The sequence below is a fragment of the Bombus affinis genome, chromosome 13 (genome assembly GCF_024516045.1).
Source record: "Bombus affinis isolate iyBomAffi1 chromosome 13, iyBomAffi1.2, whole genome shotgun sequence".
Taxonomy (NCBI): Eukaryota; Metazoa; Arthropoda; class Insecta; order Hymenoptera; family Apidae; genus Bombus; species Bombus affinis.
In genome coordinates, this window is record NC_066356.1 from 8,014,476 (window position 1) to 8,035,028 (window position 20,553).

The 20,553-nt window shown below is 38.0% G+C and overlaps 2 protein-coding genes across 7 annotated transcripts in view; one reads left to right on the plus strand and one right to left on the minus strand.

The window, feature by feature from the left end:
- Positions 1-603: 603 nt before the first annotated feature.
- LOC126922907 (carotenoid isomerooxygenase) lies at positions 604-6,253 on the plus strand. Of its 2 annotated transcripts, none has more exons than XM_050735849.1 (10): positions 604-868; positions 2,908-3,164; positions 3,477-3,623; positions 3,700-3,841; positions 3,969-4,119; positions 4,360-4,589; positions 4,670-4,852; positions 4,927-5,358; positions 5,444-5,542; positions 5,695-6,253. In XM_050735849.1, the coding sequence occupies exons 1-10, from the start codon at positions 791-793 to the stop codon at positions 5,863-5,865; spliced, it is 1,890 nt and encodes a 629-aa protein (XP_050591806.1). In that variant the 5' UTR covers positions 604-790; the 3' UTR covers positions 5,866-6,253. The 2 variants fall into 2 exon arrangements, with proteins under 2 accessions (XP_050591806.1, XP_050591805.1); XM_050735848.1 differs by lacking the exon at positions 604-868 and adding an exon at positions 2,192-2,666.
- The window catches only part of LOC126922897 (chloride channel protein 2), a 34,723-nt gene continuing 20,286 nt past the window's right edge, over positions 6,117-20,553 (minus strand). For 3 of the 5 annotated variants that reach the window (XM_050735830.1, XM_050735828.1, XM_050735829.1), the window contains 12 exons: positions 12,833-13,118; positions 12,201-12,412; positions 11,052-11,572; positions 10,401-10,635; positions 10,158-10,320; positions 9,627-9,857; positions 9,200-9,423; positions 8,923-9,114; positions 8,651-8,793; positions 8,283-8,451; positions 7,967-8,194; positions 6,117-7,885 (listed from right to left, as the gene is read on the minus strand). In XM_050735830.1, the coding sequence (XP_050591787.1) occupies positions 7,712-7,885; positions 7,967-8,194; positions 8,283-8,451; positions 8,651-8,793; positions 8,923-9,114; positions 9,200-9,423; positions 9,627-9,857; positions 10,158-10,320; positions 10,401-10,635; positions 11,052-11,572; positions 12,201-12,412; positions 12,833-13,118 (2,778 nt within the window). In that variant the 3' untranslated portion in view covers positions 6,117-7,711. The other 2 variants (XM_050735831.1, XM_050735832.1) reach the window with 2 other exon arrangements.

Sequence of the window (20,553 nt, forward strand, 5' to 3'; positions counted from 1 at the left end):
TCTTTAGTTGCTTAATGATGCACGTGATTCGGATAAGTATTATCTTATCTAAGAAACAGATGCTCATCAGAAAACGGAAGTTCATCCTTGAAATTGATCTAAAATCTCGATCTAACATAAAAAAATTTTGATATCAGCCTTTAATTACTATTTAACCAACTACTATTTTACTGCATCGTTGATGTTTCTGTCTAAAGGCGAACAAGACTCTGCTGCAAAGCCGCACATGCGACTACATGCATACGCATAGAATGCTAATTCCTCAGAGAAACGACTGGCGATATTGAAAAGATGGTCATAGAATAAATTAATTCTTAGGTGGTGGCTTAGAATCATTCTGACTTCGTTGCGTCTTGTTGACTACCAATTTAAATCGTAAAGAAAGTTACTAGTAATAACTGGTAAGAACAAATTAAATTGTTTTGTCTTTCTCTTTCCCCGATATTCCTAAAAGATACAAAAGTTAAGATTAATACAGGTTAGTTTTTCTCGTAAAATGCTTTCGTTCATCGCTGTATATGGATTTTCGATGGAAGTTAAGTTTGATATATGATTATCATTTATAATATCAAAAATTAATAATCCAATAATGAGAAATATACCAGAGAGGAGAAGGTTTTGGACGAACGCCTGAAAAATATGTTGATGAACATTTCTGATGGCAACATTTTGCTTAACCACAACTAGTTCCGCGAATAATATTGGCCTGAGGCCAAAAGTAACAAAATGATCGGCATTCAGCCAATGGAATAAAATTTGCACGAAGTTTGTCACAAGAACGCGACGCAGGATGTCAGAGTTCCTTAAGAACTCAATTGTTCTAGAGAAGCCATCTGTTCTGGACTGCAGCATCGCCACCTTGTTCCCGGTAATAGAGACATTGATAGTGTTACCTGTCGAAAAAGACGGTTGCATCAAATCGGTCACGCGTTTCTCACGGTTTATTCGTGAACATTCACAACAAAGTTAGATAAATACCACGGATTCAGGGATATAGAAACGGAGCGCAAGCTTAATTTATAGACAGGAAAAATAAAAATTACTTGAAGTGAGAGGGAAACGCTTAGTAGTGCTCAAAATTGATTACGTATATCACGCATTTCCACATATGCTTTGTATTGCTAATTTTAGGAACTATTAATTTAAGTTCTTGTTAAAAATTATTATCTTTTGGACTTCGTTCATTGTTAAAATTTACAAAATAAATTGAAGAAAAGATATATGCCATTAATCTTTCCTTTAAATCTTTATGATTTACTTTATGAAATAATGCTGAATCATATTCGTCAAATGTCAACTGTTAGTGTTTTATGACAAATGATAAATATACACAGCTCCGCATATGATAAAAAGTATTTGACAAAAATTAGGCACAATTTACTTTTCCGGAAATGGTTTCCTCTCGTGATAGTATGCTACGTCTCTATATTCCTATATCTACAAAGAATATATATCTTCATTATCGAATCATCTATCATTGTATATCTATATTGTACATATTAATTAAAAGTCACGAGTACACAATGAAGAATGCCATTAAACTGATATTAAACTTAATACGATAATATGGAAAGCGATATTTCCGTTTATGCTTTGACGTAAATTAAACATGCGAAATATTTCATGCGGTCAAGACATTTTCCCGAATAATTTCTTGCCAATTCGTGAGAAAACAACTTCCTCGATGGAGAACACATATCTAATCTATTAAGCGATTATTTCTACACAGGAGAATAGTTACCATATTCAGGATCGAAAAAAAACTCTGTTTCTATTCGCCTAGTTCCCGATTCATGAATATTCCAATGTGAGCGAGCTCCTTGACATAAATTATATTTTATCTACGACTCATGCACTAATTTTAAGAATCTATACGTAACATGAATTTCAGTCCGACTGCCATCTAGCAACAAACCGCAGAATCTACTTTATCGTTACAAATGATCGCCGATAACATAAGTACCAACACTTTCTACATGACTAATAAAAAATATACCGAAATAAATAAATACATATAATCTGAAATAAATAAATACATATAATCGAGATATACTCCTTTTGATTTCATTAATCGTTCCACTTTAATTTTAAAACGAATCGTAACGAATCTCCCATTGGTAATTGGTGAGAAAGATGTCACGTGTCAATTAACCACGTGCGCCAAAGGATTGCCAGGAGTTGGGCAAGGGTGAAGTACACGTGACTGATCGTGGGGCTTCGAGCAACCGGTGCTGGTAATTGGATCACGGGAGAAACTACATTTTAAGGTCAGCAGATTATCGGAACAATGTCACTCGTTCGTCGAAGCCCCGAGAGAAACGATGGATTTCACCCACAAACGGGTCTATCAGATTTTGTCAGCGATCCTAGACCCGTTGACGAGAGAGTCAGAGGAAAACGAAGAGGATGAGACTTAACGCTGAAGTACCGATACGTGCCTCTCAAAATTGATTAAAAATAATCTGTGACCGTGGAAAAAGTTCATGTACTCTCTTAGCCCTTTGTTTCTGTCCTATTAGCTTGAATTAGTATCCGCGAAAGTTATTATGAAATCGTCTACGTTTAATAGATCGCGGTCGGAAAATGATTTTTCTTCCGTAAAAGTGCACGGACTCGACGACCTGTTATGCAGGAAACGAATGAAATTGTCCAAGACATCGTTTCGAGTAAGTCCTCGTCTAAGTTAATCTATCACCGCACCAGGATCTCGTTAAATTGTTATTTTATTCCAAGCCCGTCTTTCAACATGATTAACGCTGTCAAAAGTTCCCACGAGTATACAGTTTCTACTGTGAAAATATCTTTAAAGTTTCGAATGAATTTTAAACTATCTTGAACAACAGTAGCTGCAAAAGCTCGAACTTTAAACGCAGTAAAAAATTTCATCTCATATAACTTCAATCTTAGTTGTACGATGTCGAAGACCGTCTGAAGACCAGTGAGAACGAATTGGAGGATGAGAAGACGAATTATTTTCCAAACTGCGACGCGTCTGTCTGGATGAGATCTTGCAAGAAGGAAGTGATCGAACCCATAATTGGCGAAGTGATAGGGAAGATACCAAGTTGGCTGAAAGGAACTTTGTTGAGGAACGGACCGGGTAGCTTGCAAGTCGGAGAATACAGCTTCAATCACCTGTTTGATAGCTCAGCTTTATTGCACCGGTATGTTTTTGTGGTAGAAGAAACATTAATAGATTGAGATATTAGTTTTAAAAAGCCTAATAACGTTTGCAACAGCTTCTTAATGATAGAAATTATTTTTTAAAATATACAGTTTACATAACTATTCGACTTCAATACGTAACCCAGACCTTGAAAAAAATCTCCATGGCACTAACGAAGCAATAATAGCTGATTGTTATCGATTATAATCTGAGGTCGGAAGCCTCACGTAACGTTCATACTGCATCCACGAAAGCTGGAAATCTTTAAAGTATAATTCGAATAATTTCGTACATCTTCTGGAAAAAATAGATTCGCAATTGCTAATGGGAAAGTGACGTACCAATGCAGATTCGTTCAGACAGACGTGTACAAGAAGAACAATGCTGCCCAAAGGATAGTAGTTACTGAATTTGGCACGAAAGCAGTACCAGATCCTTGCAGAAGTATTTTCCAAAGGTACCAAATGATTCAAATAAAACATTAATAAATTATGATATTCAAAGAACATAGGTATTGATAAAATTTCGTTTAGGGTCGCAGCGGTATTCAAACCTGAAGATGACTCTGACAATTCTATGATATCTGTATACCCCTTTGGTGATGAGTATTACACATTTACGGAAACGGCTGTGATTCATCGTATCGATCCAAAAACTTTAGAAACTACAGGCAAGGTAGTGATTCTTATGCATGTATATTCGCATTGCTTTATAATTCACTTTATGATGACTGTATGATGGTTGCACGATTATGATCGTGATCGCCTGTGAGTAATTTCATTCGTCGATTTAATGATCGCAGGTAAACGTGTCAGATTACGTTGGAATTGTGAACCATACGTCTCACCCTCATGTAATGAACGATGGCACCGTTTATAATTTGGGACTGAGCGTGACGCCAAGAGGACCTCTATACAATGTCGTATGCTTTTCACCCAATCAAATGATCATTGGTTAGTTAATAATTAAAACGTGGATATTTATACAAATTCATATTTCAATGAAATCAACTGAAGGAATGAAGTCGAAGCAGAAATTTGTTTCGCTTACTGTATATCACAACGAGTACCCTTACTTTGGATATTTTATATATTTTTGTATATCTTTACATCGTTCGATTTTTCATAAATGCATAAAAATCCGCAGAGTGGAAACCATTGGTAAAATAATGTCTTCTTAATTAATTTGTTCAGATGATTCAGGAGAGGAGAAGGAATTATCCATGTTCGACCAAGCCATCATCGTCGCCAGTATCCCATCTCGATGGTTACTGAATCCTTCTTACATGCACACCTTTGGTATCACTGAAAACTATTTCATTATCATAGAACAACCATTAGCAGTGTCTCTGGCCACCGTTGTATCCTGCAAAATGAAACAGCAACCAATGCGCGCAGCTTTGAAGTGGTACGAGAAGGAGAACGTAAGTCAAGCCTGTAAAAGAATTCTTTTAATTTTGAATAAAAGAGAGTGAAGAGATATATCTTCCTTTTATCGTGACAGACTCTCATACACGTGGTTTCGAGAGAGACCGGATTGTTGGAGAGGACATTTATTTCAGAGGCATTCTTTTATCTCCATATCATCAATCAATTCGAAACACGTGATCGTGATTACGTGGTACTGGACATCTGCTGCTATCGCGATGCCAAGATGTTAGATTGTCTATTCGTCGATGCAATGAAGGTGATATATAATTTTGATGAAGTTAGTTAAAGAGTGGCAATGGAATCTAGATGAATGTTTTTGAATGATTGCAGAATTTGCACAAGAACCCTGACTATGCCAAAATGTTTCGGGGCAGACCTTTGAGGTTCGTATTACCAATGAAACGTCCACGGTCGGATGTACCATTGGAATATAATTTGATTACCGCAAAAACGGTGAACCAAGGTCTGGAGTCTTTCCAAGACGACTCTATCAGATGTCAAAGTAAATCTAGTTCAGAGTTCATTGAAACGTCGACAAATGACGAGAAGGCTAACAAGGGCAAAAAGAATGATTATAAGAATATTCTTCACCGAAAAGCAACCGCTCATAAGCTCGCCAATGGTAGTATCTTTGTAAAACCAGAACTTCTTTGCGATCTGGGCTGTGAAACGCCACGTCTTAATTACGACTCCTGTCTTGGAAGAGAGTATCGGTACTTTTATGCTATTTCTAGTGACGTAGACTTGGATAATCCCGGAACGGTACATATTAACATTAATTTTACTTTTTGTATAAACTTTGGTATATTATGTTACAAATACTGGTATGAAAAATGTTCTTTTATAGATCATTAAGGTAGATATCTTGGAAAAAACAAGGAAAACTTGGTGCGAAAAAAACGTTTATCCAAGTGAACCGATTTTTGTACCGGATCCTAATGGCAAGGTAAAAGATCTAGAGATCTGAAATCCTAAAATTTCCATGACGTCTGAAAGAGTAGAGATTATAAAGAAACGAAAAAAGATATTCTATAAAGATATTCTATAAATGACTATTCTATAACTAATTTGATTTATATATCTATCTCAATATTTCAGAACGAGGACGATGGCGTGGTTCTCAGTTCTATTGTGTGGTCTGATAAAGAGACACGCGTTGGATTGCTGATTCTAGACAGCGTGACTCTTACAGAGATCGCAAGAGCCATCTTCGATACTCCTGGCCCCGTGCCAAAATGCTTACATGGTTGGTTTACCTTGGACAAGTAAAATAAACTGAGGTTTTCAAGAGATGGATATCGGATCTTTGACTCATTGATGGAAATGATTTGGACGTTCTGTGACATGTATTATATCAAACAGTTGATATATCTTTGTCACATCATATTTATATTTTTCAGTTATTTCCATTTTATTGGCTTGATTGTTGCTTTATTAGTAGCTTCGGAATTAGAATGTTCCCTTTGCAAATTGCAAACTGCAAACTGCGATATTAAGAAGAATATAAATTGCACAATATGTATATAATATAATAAATTATTTAATGTCTTCTCCCGATTGTACAGTGTACTTATATTTGGCGATTAGTGTTTTGCATAAAGCTTCGATGACGTGTAACGCAAATAAATTTACAATAAAATGGGATGCATCGTGAGAATATTTGTCAGATGGAATGTAAAATGCCCTACTCAAACATTGTCCTTAAATTAATATCCACAAATATCCGGTCCGTCGTATCAATCCACAGAATATTCAATTTCTGGTCCTAGATACTTTTACAACGATTAATTAAGACATCGTTTTAAATTACGCTATTTTCTTGTTAAAATAATCTAATTAACGTCGCGTCATAAACGCGATATTTCTTCGTCGGGTGTCTAATCAACTGAAACAAATAAATTCTGGCAACGAAAATATCGATTCAGGCTGTCCGTACGTCCTTTGGTTCGATATAACAGAACAGCAAGGCGAATAAGTTCATCTTAATTCGTAAAAATAATCTATGCGCACAGTACTGCAAAATTTAATCAAATCTTTTAGAAGATCCTCTCGAGCACGTTCGTGCGAATAGACCTATCATGACTTAATAAGTTTCATGTACTTAGAGTTAAAGATTACAATAAATAGGGGTTGGCACAACCATAGTCATAAAATTAGATACTACAAGAGCACTTAACGCGAGCCACGAATGTTTTCTTAAATAATTAACTCGATAAAATCACGCTTGTCACAAGTTGCAGAGTATGCCCGGTTGCTTAAAACATAATACATTAGTGATCACGTTTATGACTCGCATTGCTGGCCACTAAATACAGACACACGATTCACAGCATATTTCTTAAAAGGCGAAACCACTCGTCGGGATTCATTGGAGCACCACGTTTTAAAATACATACATAGTTCTCGAGAAGCTTCGACATTTCAACAAGGCATGGTTCGCGTCCAGGCTATTGGACAGGAGGATGTTCCTCTGAGCACTGATATCACCAAGTCAAAGAGTTATATTAACGTGTCACAACCATTCATTCTCAAATACGCATGTGGTAACTCTCACTCTCTCCCTTTCTCTGTTTCTACATGATCATAGAATAATCGGAAAAGGAATCACGCGTGCAAAAAGGAATTCAGTTAAAAGAAAAAAAGCAGGAAAACTTGACAGACCCTGATATGAATCTTCGGTACCGAAAGCTTCCTTCTACGCGCAGAGAAAACCACAAGCAACAATTGCCAAATCGTTGACCAATTTTCAAGTTTCATACAGGACGACACGTTCGATATCGAACGCCTGTCAAGTTGTGGAAAGCCTTGAGAATTGTTCGCCCTGCACGATGGTCTTGTCCCGAGATTAAGTACGAGAGATGTTCAAAAGCGAGCGTAACTACGCAAGCGGCTAGGAATATGACTCGTTGCTCGAACTTTACGGGGAGTATTCTACGCTCACGGAAGAAAGGGAATATTTTATTAAAAAAAAAAAAATAAAAGAAAAACTCGTCTCTCGTTCGGGTCATATTGCCGATCCTGACAATACGACTATCACATTTTTGCTTCTACTTATCTCTCTCTCTCACTCGCTCATTCTCTCCCACGTCTTTCACTCCTTTTCTCCCTCTTTCACTCAGACTTTTTCAACTTTCTCGCAATCAACGGAAGCGATAGAGTTCATCGTGCTGACGTTCTTGCTTTCCGTGTCCGTTTCGCTCTTCGCGATACTGGATGTCGAGACGCCTATATGTGATTCCGAGTGCATGGGCAAGATTCCAGCGTTTGCGTCTTCTATCGCTTTCCTTAGCTTTGAACAATAAGAAAAAAAAGATCATTTAAAGTGAATGGAAGGAACAAAACACAATGATTCTGTTATTAACAGACAAACCTCTTTCAATCCTACAACCCCAACCAGTCTTCCAATAGCCGTCACGTAAGCATGATTCACTCCGACCATGCTGAATAGACTGTGGACTTTCAACAAAGACGTTCGCTCAACCAATTGGAACGGTGCTGGATCGATGTGACACCTCGAGAAGTCGACCTCCAACATCATTTCACTTTCTTCCCACCGTTTCTGATCCTCTGCTGACATGTCTATTACCCTCTCGCGAGGCTGATCATATACAGAAATTATTTCATTACATAGAAACTACGTTATATTTATTCAGACGTGGATAGTCAAGAAGAATACATAGATTTACCAGTTGTACTTTCTTCGAAGTGGCGGGGCTCGGTGCCAGCATCGGGGTATGAGGAGGTACGTCTTGACTGTCACGCCTGATAGCACCTCCAGACCCGATCTCTGGATCTGGATCTACATCTTGCAAAGTGGCTGACTTGCGAAAAATCGCCTCGAAGGCAAGACGTATTCTGAAATTGCAACAATGTATTAAGAAACGAGAAACGAATATTTCTTCTTTGTGGACTATGTCGCAAGAGGTACGAATAATATTCTAGTTAAATGAATTACGAACGAGCAAAAAAAATATCAGATTTGACTAATTTGGCCAATTTAAATCTGTTTATTTTCATTTTCTCATTCTGTAAATATAAAGATAATTCCTCTTACCTGCTCTCCGCACCAGTGACAGTGGTATAAGGAGTAACGGCGGGGCTGACTAGTGGGCTGAATCCTTTTAACGTGAAGGAATTGGTTTTCTTCAAGATCGATTTCTTCGGTTGTGACCCAAATACCGGGGAATGGTAAGTGTGCTGAAAAATAACACGCGAGAGATACGGTGAAACGAGAAGAAGGAGTTGCATGGTGACCAGCACACGTAGTTAATTGAGTAAATGTACACAATTATGCGTGACCATTGACGTCGAGTAGGCGTGACTTACATGGTCAGGAGCGGCAGCGTTGTTTGGAGACATTGTTAGATCGTTAACACTTTGCCTCTGCATCTTAAGAATATCTGGTGCTGGGATCACTTCGAACCTGGACGGTCTCCTTGTTCTTTCCTGGTCCCTTAACTGACGTTCCATTTCTTCTCGAGCTCTCTCCTCGGCCTCTTTGTGCCATTTCTGAGCCACCTGAATGGAAAATTCAAATCCACAGATCTTACCGACGGAAACTTAGAATTAATTATTTCTAGAAATAACATACTACGATGACTACCTGCAGCCTCCTCTCTCGTCCTATATGTTTCTCAATCAGTTTGATTAATTCCAACCTTTGGATGGATCCAAGCAGAATCATAGAATCAGGATTATCGACCAGCGGAAATCCACGTAACTTGCGGTTTTCTTTTAAAATTTCCTTTAATTTCTGATAGGTAATTCCGTGCCAAATATTCTTCACATCACGAACCATAAAGTCTTCGACGTACACATTGTACATGCCTATAGCACACAAGATTTTTTCCTACTAATTTTTTTTCTTAAATCCTGATTCATATAATGAGAGATATTTTACAAATTTATTACCTCCTTATGGAACTTCCTTTGGGAAGCTTGTTAAAAATAGTAAGAGCAAAGTTCAGAGATATATAGATTTAGGTTGTCAAGGATGCAGAGGATTTAGCAAAAGATTATTAAGGATTTACCTGAACTGGAAGGTAGTAGGTCTGGTAAATATGGCAGCTTCTTAATCAGAATGATACTGTCGTATATGCTGGGTTGAAGAAGCGCAGCGATGGCGTTGCTGATCAGCACGGCGATCATTATAGGAACAATGTGAGTAATCTGGCCAGTCATCTCAAACACGATAACACTCACAGAGATTGTATGGGTCACAGCACCGGAAAATGCAGCTGCTCCAACGGTGGCGTAGCCTCCTGAAGAACAATTTCTTTTAGTCGAGTTTCTAACTTTCAATGCTCCAGTCGCGGACGATGTCGAAATCACGATTTGCGTACATATTCTGTTAATTTCGGTGAACCATGCTGTTTGTAAGCTGTAGGTTAATAAAAAAAACTATCTCCTTTTTCATCGTTTATTCTGACTTTTGCTCCTACTGCATTAAAAATCCCCTTATGATAAACCTATGGGATGCGATTTTGTACAGAAAAATATGAAAATCGCCCGCGGCCGGATGGTTAAAAACTTCTCGTTTTATTGGAAAAATTCCAAATTACCTGGTACGATAGGAGTTATGATACCACCATAACGAACACCATTGGGGAACCATAGAGCCATGGCTTCACCCACAGCTCTGCCTAATGCAGCACCGATTTTGAACACGGGGATGAAAATTCCCGATGGCACGGGAACCGTCGAACTTATGATGGAAAAGATGAACTGAAAACCGAGTTCTTGATTTCATTCCGAACTTCTTCTAAAAACGCGACGAGGATATTATTTGACTAAGGATATTTTACCGTGAATGCAACGAAACTAATTAAACCGATGAACACATCGGTATATATGGTAGACCAATGTTTAACCATGTTCATTTCTTCTACTCCTAATTCTTGTTTGGTCCAAGTGAAATTGGTGAACAGACCGTAAACTTGATCGTGGGTGTTTAAATCACCGGCCATGAATTGGCCTAGTCCCAGGGGAAAAGACACGGAGGACACGATCAGGGAGACGATTCCAGGATACAAGAAGCGACTGGAATAATTTTGTGAAACCGTGAACGATACTTGGATTATCGTTATTTAAGTACTAATATAGTTAATTAGACGGAATTTTGCTTCGTTAACTGGCTATCTTTATCCTGACCAGCTTTTCAAATTAATTTCTACTGAAGAATGAAAATTTCTAACCCGTAATGCAATCAAGATAGTGGTCAATGTTCCGAAGAATTGTACGTATAATATCAACAGTAGCAACTGGCATCTTCTTAGCATTTATAGCAAAGGCGAAGTAAAGCATAAAAGCTGTACGGTTCTAATAATCATGAATGATACTAGATCCTGGGCCATCCGCGATAATTAAAAAAATGAGGTCCTAATTCACGTCCAGTTAACAAAGCATTACTGTATCTCAAATCTTTGTCAGAAACGTCTCAATCAGAAATCACTCACTTTTTCTGCAGGAAGCTGTTCATACTCTTGTTCTTCCTCATGAAGATCACATACTGTCTATGCAACCAGACGTAGAAAGCACCTCCTAGACCGCTGCCAACACCAATCAAGGCAAATACAAACAATTCCTGAGGATCGAAGGGGAAGTCCATAGTAAAATTCGTTGCGAACATCGCGGTAATCGTTTCCTCTCGTTGAAACCAGATCGCGAGCAATCGAAACATCGTGGCGCCGCATACGGCTGCGAAGAATCCTCTCCAGTAATTTCGAACGGCGAAATACACGGTGGTTACTTCGATGCTGAAGAGAACTCCACCGATCGGTGCTGCGAAACAGGCGGCAACTCCAACAGCGCAGGCTGCTGCGAGCATCTCACAGTTTCTGCTCTCGTTCTCGTAGATTCCTTGGAAACTGGTGACCAATTTGGATAAAAGCGTGGCCACGATACTAGCGATGTGCACGAAAGGACCTTCCTTGCCCAGCGGTAAACCAGAGCCCAATGTGGCAGTCAGACCTATCACCTGTTAGACATTACGGTGGCTCTACACCGACGCTCGAAAACATGCAGAGCAGAAGCTTCAAGGAAAATTGGGAATTCGATGAATATATAGGAATTTATTGAATATCAGATTATTGTTCAATCCAGGAGATCGAGGATTTAATACAGTGATTGGGAATCTTCGTGAGAATTTTATTTATGTATCTTAATTATGTCGTATTATCTTATAGGAAATGTTGTTGCTTATTTCAATAGGAGATATTGTGATGCGGCGATATGTGCATCTCTATAGTAAACTTATTTCTTTTGTTATATCATGCGTTTTATACTTTCAATATATCTACTCTATAAATAAGAAGGGTTCAACCTCATCGAAAATCAAGAAATAAATCATTTTTGTTGAAATTAGACTATACACATGGACTGAAAATGACTTAATTACAACATTTAAATTAACGCGTCTTCTGCGAAACTATTTTTTAGTGACTAAGTCAGCAATTGTCGTATCACAAAAGCATTAAATTTTCTAATAAAATCTCTAATCAAAAGAAATGAATATATCTAATCAAATTCAGAAGCGATCAGTCGGTTAAAAGGGAACGTATAGCGGTAATGATACATTTCAATGGAAATCAAATCTTGTTTCTAACCTTCGCTACAAGAGTACGAAAGGTCAGGTACTCCTTCAAGGCCACTCCGCGTAGAATCGTCTTCATCTCTGGAATGCCTGATCCTATGCTCTGTGGTGCAACAATGTGCACGAATCCGGCGCTAAAGAGAATCAAGCAAACTGGCAAAGACACCCAGGCGAGATATTGAAGCGCTGGATGATGCGTCAGGTCCTGATAAAGCCATATCCTGGCTGGTGGAAGAAGGATACGGTTAACGAGACCTTGATTTTATCGTACATCCAATTGATTTATCAGAATAGACGCGTATAAATTAATGGCATGGAAAATTGCGAAACATTGAAATAGATTGAATTTTCTGAGAAAAAAATTAATGGCTAGTTTCAACATAGAAAATTACTTCTACATAAAAAAAGGAAAAAAGAACTATTCCTTGGTTATAATAAACTTTTTCTTCCAAAACCGCATTCGTTGATTCGTATCTTTTTTTAATTTCGATAATCTACCAGGACTAGAGAACGCAAGAATTAAATTGACTTTACCGAGATATGTTTCTTTCAAAACCACGATTCCTGGTTTTCTCTACTTTTTAAAATTTCGAAATTCTATCGAAGCTAGAGATTGAAAGAATTAATTCTTTTTATTCAACTGACCGTTGTTGCACATAGAAATGCCACGGTCCATGGCGTAACTGATAAGCGCCATGATTATACCAAGAAGAGCCAAGAAGACCCAGTCTTCGCCTAATCTAGCTCCAGTGTGCTTCCAGGCGAAGGCCAATAACGCGAGCAACTTCCTGCATAGTGGTCCTCTCCTCGACTTTCGTAGATCCTCCGCTCTAGTCTTGTCATACTTTCGCCGCGCTTTGTCGTGGTACTTCAGCTTTCGTGCCTCTTCTTTTGCGTACTCACCCAGGTCTTTCGTGTAGCGACCATACATCTAAACGCAGCACCATCTTTCATCGACTCTGAGCTTTTTTCTCTTTTCGAACTTCTCATTTTTTTAAACAGAATTTCCACACCGACAGCGAGACAATATGTTATCGACATTTTTTAAACAAAATTTACGCATCATCGATATGAATGTTATCAAGGTTCTGAGAAAACACGATGCAATATATCTTTTACGACGAATGAAGTAAGCTTTGTAAACAAAGTGCTATACATACCAAATATTTAATGTCCACAATTGCCTACCAATTAAAGAACCTTTGATCGAGCTATTTACTCGCGATAGATTAATTTTCACAGAATCTACGAGCGACTACGAAGAATTTTTTACTTCAAACAAATTTCATCATCGATCACAACACTAGGTCGTGCATTTTTGAAACTTTACGATCGAACCAGCGAAACGACGAATGATTGTCTAATTGATGAAATCCACCTGATTGTCTCCGATCGATTTAATATTCACGACGCGAATTGGGGATTTTGTAGCTTTGATCCATTTAGAAAAGTCATCTTCAGTAGTGATTTATCTGAGCTGTTGTTACCACTGTTTACGTGCTATTATCATGCTTGTTTACTCAAAATACACTCTTTCTACATACAAACTAACAAAATTGTAAATATCGTGCGCAAGCTGGTTTTTCGCAAATCAAGCGATTGTGTAGAAAATGAGAATCGTTGTAAAAAATATTAGATAGCATGAACGATGCGCTTTTAGGAGATATTAATCTGCGTATCATTTGACAAGAAAAAATATCAATATTCATCAATGATAGTGATCGTACGTGAACAACGAGATTACAATAGCGATGATAACGTGTTATCGTGGGCTAATTCATAAGAAAAAAAATACACTTACGCAAGCGTGAATTAATGACATGGACAAATTCTATATCCTTTTGCAATATAAATAACACATTGTTACAACTACGGTAATATCTGAATATGTTACAGGTGAAAATCAAAAAGAAAACAACGAAGACATTAATTTGTAGGTAAAGACTTAAAGACAATTCAAACTCTGGAATCGTAGAAAACACGACGAACCACCGCGAATTGTACGAGAACATCGTAAAACATTCGCGACGAATGAAATGTCGCTATCCTAGACCTCATTTAAAAATAGACAATGCGTGAAAACAAACGAAATTTCAAACGAAACACGGAGAAAATCAGATTACACGCGGTTCGATGACCTTGATTAGTGATCGAGAAGATAAGACTTATCAGCGTTATATACCGATATTGGGAAAGATCAACGGAGATGGAGAACACTCGGTGCATTAGTTGGTAGAATTTGCCTTAGTTTTTTTATACAAGGGGCAAAATCTCGTCAAATATTTCTGACTTACAAGATAATTATCGTTACAGACGAAATAGGCTCTGTTCAGAACGAAAGCCGGCATGAAAACTGGATGAAATGTCACTGAAAGCTTCGAGCTGGCTCTGAATGGAAGGGACGCAGAATTCTTCGATAGATCAACCGATTAAGTCACGGACCAAGCATTCTTCGAGTACAGAAAAGATTTACGGGTCACTGGCAACCGATTGTACATCTTCTCCGCTTGTCAAGTCGATCTGATAAACTGTTTAATCTATCTAGCGATCTTTCTCCTCGATCGATTCTTCGCGACTTCAATTCATTAAGTCGCCGAAGATCTACTAATTGCAGCCGGCTATTCTGGTTCCGTGATTGTTCGCACTTCACCTCTTGGCAAACTTCGATATCCGGTATTTCTGGCGACAAGTTACTGTAAACAGGCCATTACGATTTTATTGTTTCCTTCCTTAAGCGATTGCCAGGATCTACTTGTTACACGATAGACCGAGGAAATAATGTAGGCCGCGAGGAACGCCTATTCTATCCAACCTTGGTGTATTAAGATATTTTAATTCGCAGTTGGTAGAATTTCGCAGCATTTCGCAGGTTACCATCAATATTAGAAGCTTCGTACGAGTCATTCGTCACGTTCCTATTGTTTTTCTTTCGTTCGCGAGTCTCATATGATTAATGATCTGTTTCTTTAACGAATAACCAGAAACAGACGAGTCAAACCAGTTTCGCTAATTACCAGAAAATATCTTTATATGCGATCTCGGCGTCTAGAATTTATTCACAATTTTATTCTGATCCTCCTTTTCAACTTTCAAATCCTCTCTCTTTATATCGTCGACTTCGATGATCTTTAGAGTGCGTTTCAACACATCGAAATTCATTCGCGAAATATTTTCCATCGACGAAACGGGTATATATTCACTATTGATAGCCGCTCAACTGGTTCTAAGAAATTCCTGTGGACGTTCGAAATATGCCGAATTCTCGACGAGAGCGTGCACGCGAATTTGCGGACGAACGACAACTGAACCTGTTTTCCGATTTGAACATGAGTCGCGATATTTGTTGAAATTTGGCAACAGTTAAAATCCTTATTTTTAGCAGCGGCCAACGTCGATCAACGACGGTGAGCTCTATTGTCTATTAACCATTAAACGGCCCTAACTGGCCGATACTATTTCCCCATAACGAATCGAAAAACGAAATCCATCGCTCGTGTCTTCGAAAACGGGTTTCGCAATCGTCGAAAAAGTCCAACACGTCCCGTGTTTATCGAACGTTTGGAAACCTCTTGGATCGTCGAAAACCGGACAGAAATAACCCGCGATTTGCTATTCGGCTTACTACGAATCCTACGCCTGATTACGTTTTATGTAACAATCATTACTACTTCTACTACGCACGTGTTGTATTAAAACAACTTGCAAGTAGCAACGTCTGATCGTTTCATGTAAAAATATTGTACAGCTATTGGAAAAATAAAATTTCTAGATTTTAGATTGGTGGGATGAACGACGAATTATACTTGTCCAGATTGAAATTTTTCAGATTAATTAAAGAGACTTCTCTTATCTACCAAGGTACTCTACCTTGCATATTTTATATACCTTAACATCTTCAAATTTCCCGTAAATGGATAATAATCAATGATCTGCTTGTAATTCTTTTCAGTTACCTTGCAGAAGAAAGTTTTAAAGATAATTAATATGGAAAATACTTTGATGTACTTTAATTTAAAAAGCGGGTTTATAATTAATAAGAATAACACATGTCAAAATGTGAGAAATGTCTACCAGAAAATTTATATATACACACGAATATCAATTTGAAACTTATACGTGTTAAACATATGCAACATACACTCGGTAATTCATAATCGTAAAATATACAACTGCGTGTACTACAAGTATAGCCTTCGTCGTATTTGATCTTTAATCCGTGTCACGAGCGCGAATCGTTATCATATGGCAAGGGGTTAAACTGTATTCTTATTTTATCGCGCCAAGACAATATCGCGTTTGTTTTACATAAGATAGACCGCAGAGGTGTTACACGTAGAAAAAGGACCCTGTAATAAAGGCAGAATGATCTGTGGATTGAAATATAGTCGACACCTGAGCTAACCTGTGCATGAAGTTGACGACAACCACGTTCCACTGGGCAGTCAGCCGCTAACCCAATTTTATTAATTGAACGTAATGAATTCACGATACAATTAATTGCTTGATTCTAGGACAAACGTCGAACCGATAAGAATCCTTCCCCAAATGCGATAATTGAAATTATAAATTTCAGTCTGGTTTTTTGGAAGTCCAGAGGATTAAGTAGGTTTTTAATGAGGCTACCTTCATCTTTTAGGGTCACGGTACCGTATTTATTACTAAATTATCTTCGAGTCGCCTTGGAGTTTGAGTCTCTAATGGCTGGCCCGTAATTTTAGAATCTAATTTTAAGACACGCAATTACAATTTACTCTAATTCGTATTTTTAGAATTGCATCGGTATTCGTCCGCGTACAGTTATTCGCGTCATTCTTCATTGCTTCACGCGAGATACAATTCGGTTCCCCGTTTACAAAAGCATCCGAGAGCCGTTTCCAGAAAGAAGCTCACCGACTGGCACAACTCCTGAAAGTAATTGTCTCGACAAAGTGATAAACGCCCCCGCTTATTGTAGCGTTTCCGACGTGACACATTTCCAACGCATGTGACTCGTCTTATTGTACTATCGCTCAACAAACAAAATTCGCCCCGGCTATGATTCTCGAGTATCCGATATAGCGCGGTCGATTCGTTTCTGTCAACGTTTAATCAATAAAATATAGCTAAAATTATCGCCGATGACCCATGAAAATTGGCAACAGTTAAATTTTCATCGAGCAAATAAACATAATCTTTAGCATACATATTGACCCACTCAGAAGCTACATGACTTGACGAATAACTCCATATATCGAGCAACTACTCGATAAATTGCAAATTAGAGAAAAGTGATGATCGAAATATGAATATTTATATGAATTTATATTTTTGTGCTATACGAATATATATTTTTATATATACTTGTATATTATTCTGAGTATTTTTCTGTCTTTCGATATCTCATTAATACATAAATATTTGCAGTTGAACGATGATGTAACAATCGAGTTCATTTACGTTATCTGACGATAAATAAACTTATAAAGGTAGATCATTTCTTCTTTGAGAATAGACAGAACACTGACCATGTATCCGAATAAAAATATTGATAAATTGAATGTTTTAGCTTGTTGAAAGGCTCGCGTATATATATTATTCAAATAAGACACTTCAAGCGTAATTTTTCTACAATTAGATCCAATTAAATATCATCATACGATATTCTCGCTTTATTTAAAAATTCAATAGAAAAAAAACTATTCGTTCAATAGAATGAATAGTCGATTCCCATCGAAATCGTGGAAAATCCAGTGCAACGAAGCGATGCAGACACTGCACCCGGAAACAGTGCATCTGCATACCAGAGGAAAACGACGAGTGTGTGCGTGATGTGTGCATACAGGTCGAAATGCAGCGGTCTGTACGCGTGTAGAATCGAACCTGTATGTCACGTGAGTAGATCTGCATGCTGGTCACGCATGTCGGATAAACGTAACGAGTCCTTAAGCGCTCATTCATGCAGATAAAGGCATTGCTTAGAAAGACGTCGTTGCAATGGTCGGCGTACCCTTTTCCGTTTGTAGGATATCACCTGATTGAGACGCGCTTACGCGAAATCATCAGGATTTCACGCAAATTATTGAACGCGAGAGAATCAGAAATGAATGTAACTATAGCGATTCAACAACATTAACCGTAATTGATAAAAGACCAAAGTTTTTTAGAGACTGCTAGTCGCAAGTTGTGTAAAAGGGAATTGAGTCTTTCAATTCTTACAAGAGTATTCTTCTTTGAATTAGCAATTATGTAATGTGTCGATGCAAATCGATGCACCAATTGAACATGCACGTCAATACACGATTCTCGTATCGAACATAATAACGATCCAGAGCAAACGCGCAAAAGAATAAAAAAGAACAATGAGTGATTTAATGATTTTCAAGATTCGTTTCGTGTCTTCGTATAATTTTTTATTACGCAACGAATTATTACATATCTGAAAAGAATCGGACGAAAAGAATAACGAACAATATACTAATCTCGGCGATTAGCTACGAACTCTAAAAAATATCGAGAATAAGAATTCTGAACATTAACATTCTCGCGTCTTTGGAATTCTAATTTCTAACTCTACTAAATGCGTATTCCGCAGTGGATTGTTACATGTTTCAAAAGAATTGGGAAACAAGCATAATGGGCAAATTACTAATCTTGACGATTTTCTACTATATTCAAAATGCTGAAAGACGGAACTCCGAGCTTTAATATCTTTATCTTATCTTATTATCTTTAATATCACGCAATGAATTTTTATGTAAGTATCCCTCCCGAAAAAATCGAAGAAGATTAATAATTTTGATGATTTTCTACAATCTCCAAAGCGTCTGAAAAAGAAGCTCCGAGTATTGGTATCCTCGCGTCTTCGCGCTTCTAATTTCGTGGAGGTGGACGCGATGCACTTGCGGGTGATGGTAGCAGTCCCATGATGCAGATTTCATGTCAAGGTCAGACCGCGTGCACGCACCACCGACTCCCGCGAATCTGACATTTTATTGACATTTGTGAAACCTGTTTCAGGCTGTGCGGTAAATTTGTCAGAGATTTGTCACGTGAGACCACGGTGCACCGCATGAGTGAAGCTTTTGGGCAAGGAACTGTCTGATAGGGATGGTACGTTTGGCAGGGAAAAAGAGACCGTGGTTCGTGGTAACATCGACGGATGTCGCACGGCGGAGCTGACAGGGATCGTGACCCGTTATTGCAAACTGCTCTCACGAAACGTTTATTTAAAATGTAGTCTCTCGCCCACTTGGCAACCGTTCAAAGGTCGCGCTACCGTCCACGCCAGCGTAAGAATTCAAGAAAAAAAAATCTTAAAGCGATCGCAAAGATATATTGTATCGCTAAAAACGGGTATTTGCTTCCATAATCCATTTGTGCTTTGATGTAGGATGTTCACACAGTTTCATATTTTTATGAACATAATTAAAGAAATGGTGAACTTGAACAAAGATTTGTTTCGCCTATTGTATTTATATTCTTGCATGCATCGCATATATATCCACTTTGCAACATTAAATTTTCCATCAATACGTAAACATCGCCAGTCTACTCGTGAGCATTCGAACGATAAATGTCTTACATTACATTTCAATTTTGCTGCATAATAAGAGTGTCTCTCGCCATTAATGGACAATATTTTTGTCATACCGATGACTAATTGCAATCGTATCTATCTCAAATCTAAATTTTCCAGGCGATATCAATTAACTTTTGAAATCGTTCGAATAATTACGCGCGGTGGTATATGTACATTCGTACTAACGTTTCATATTTCTGAAGAATCTTTACGAGTACTGTCTTAAATAGAAAAATATAATTACGAAATTTCAAGAAACGTGAATGGCAAGCGTGGAGAATTATGGAGAAGATTACAAACAGTGTCGGTAAAATAAAACAATCGAACGGTTGTGTGGTGAGCACATCGCGCATTTGCAGGCAATTCGAGATATTGGCAGGCGCCTAAATCGTCTGGGATTCGTCTGCTAGCAACGAACACAGTTTAATTATAAATCTGTCCGGCACTGGTTCAATGGCATCGCGTTCCACGCGACATTCCTGCCAAATTCTTATTTCAGATTCGATGGGATTTCTTTTTTGACAATTGCGAAGCAGTCAAAGACAGCGTACCATTATGGAAAAAGCGTGACGAGCCAGCGAAAGCTGCGAAGAGCCACGAATGTTTAAATAACATCGACATATAGAAGTAGTACGTATTTTGTACAGGAAAACTGTACAGTATCGAATGAAGAATGCGATTCATGCAATGTGATCGACGAACTTAAATCGACAAGGAAGAGTTTTATTAATGCTCCTACACGCGAAATACATTGTCTCTCTTCTCTACGCATGCATAAGTAACATCGCCACGATGCATTAAACGAATC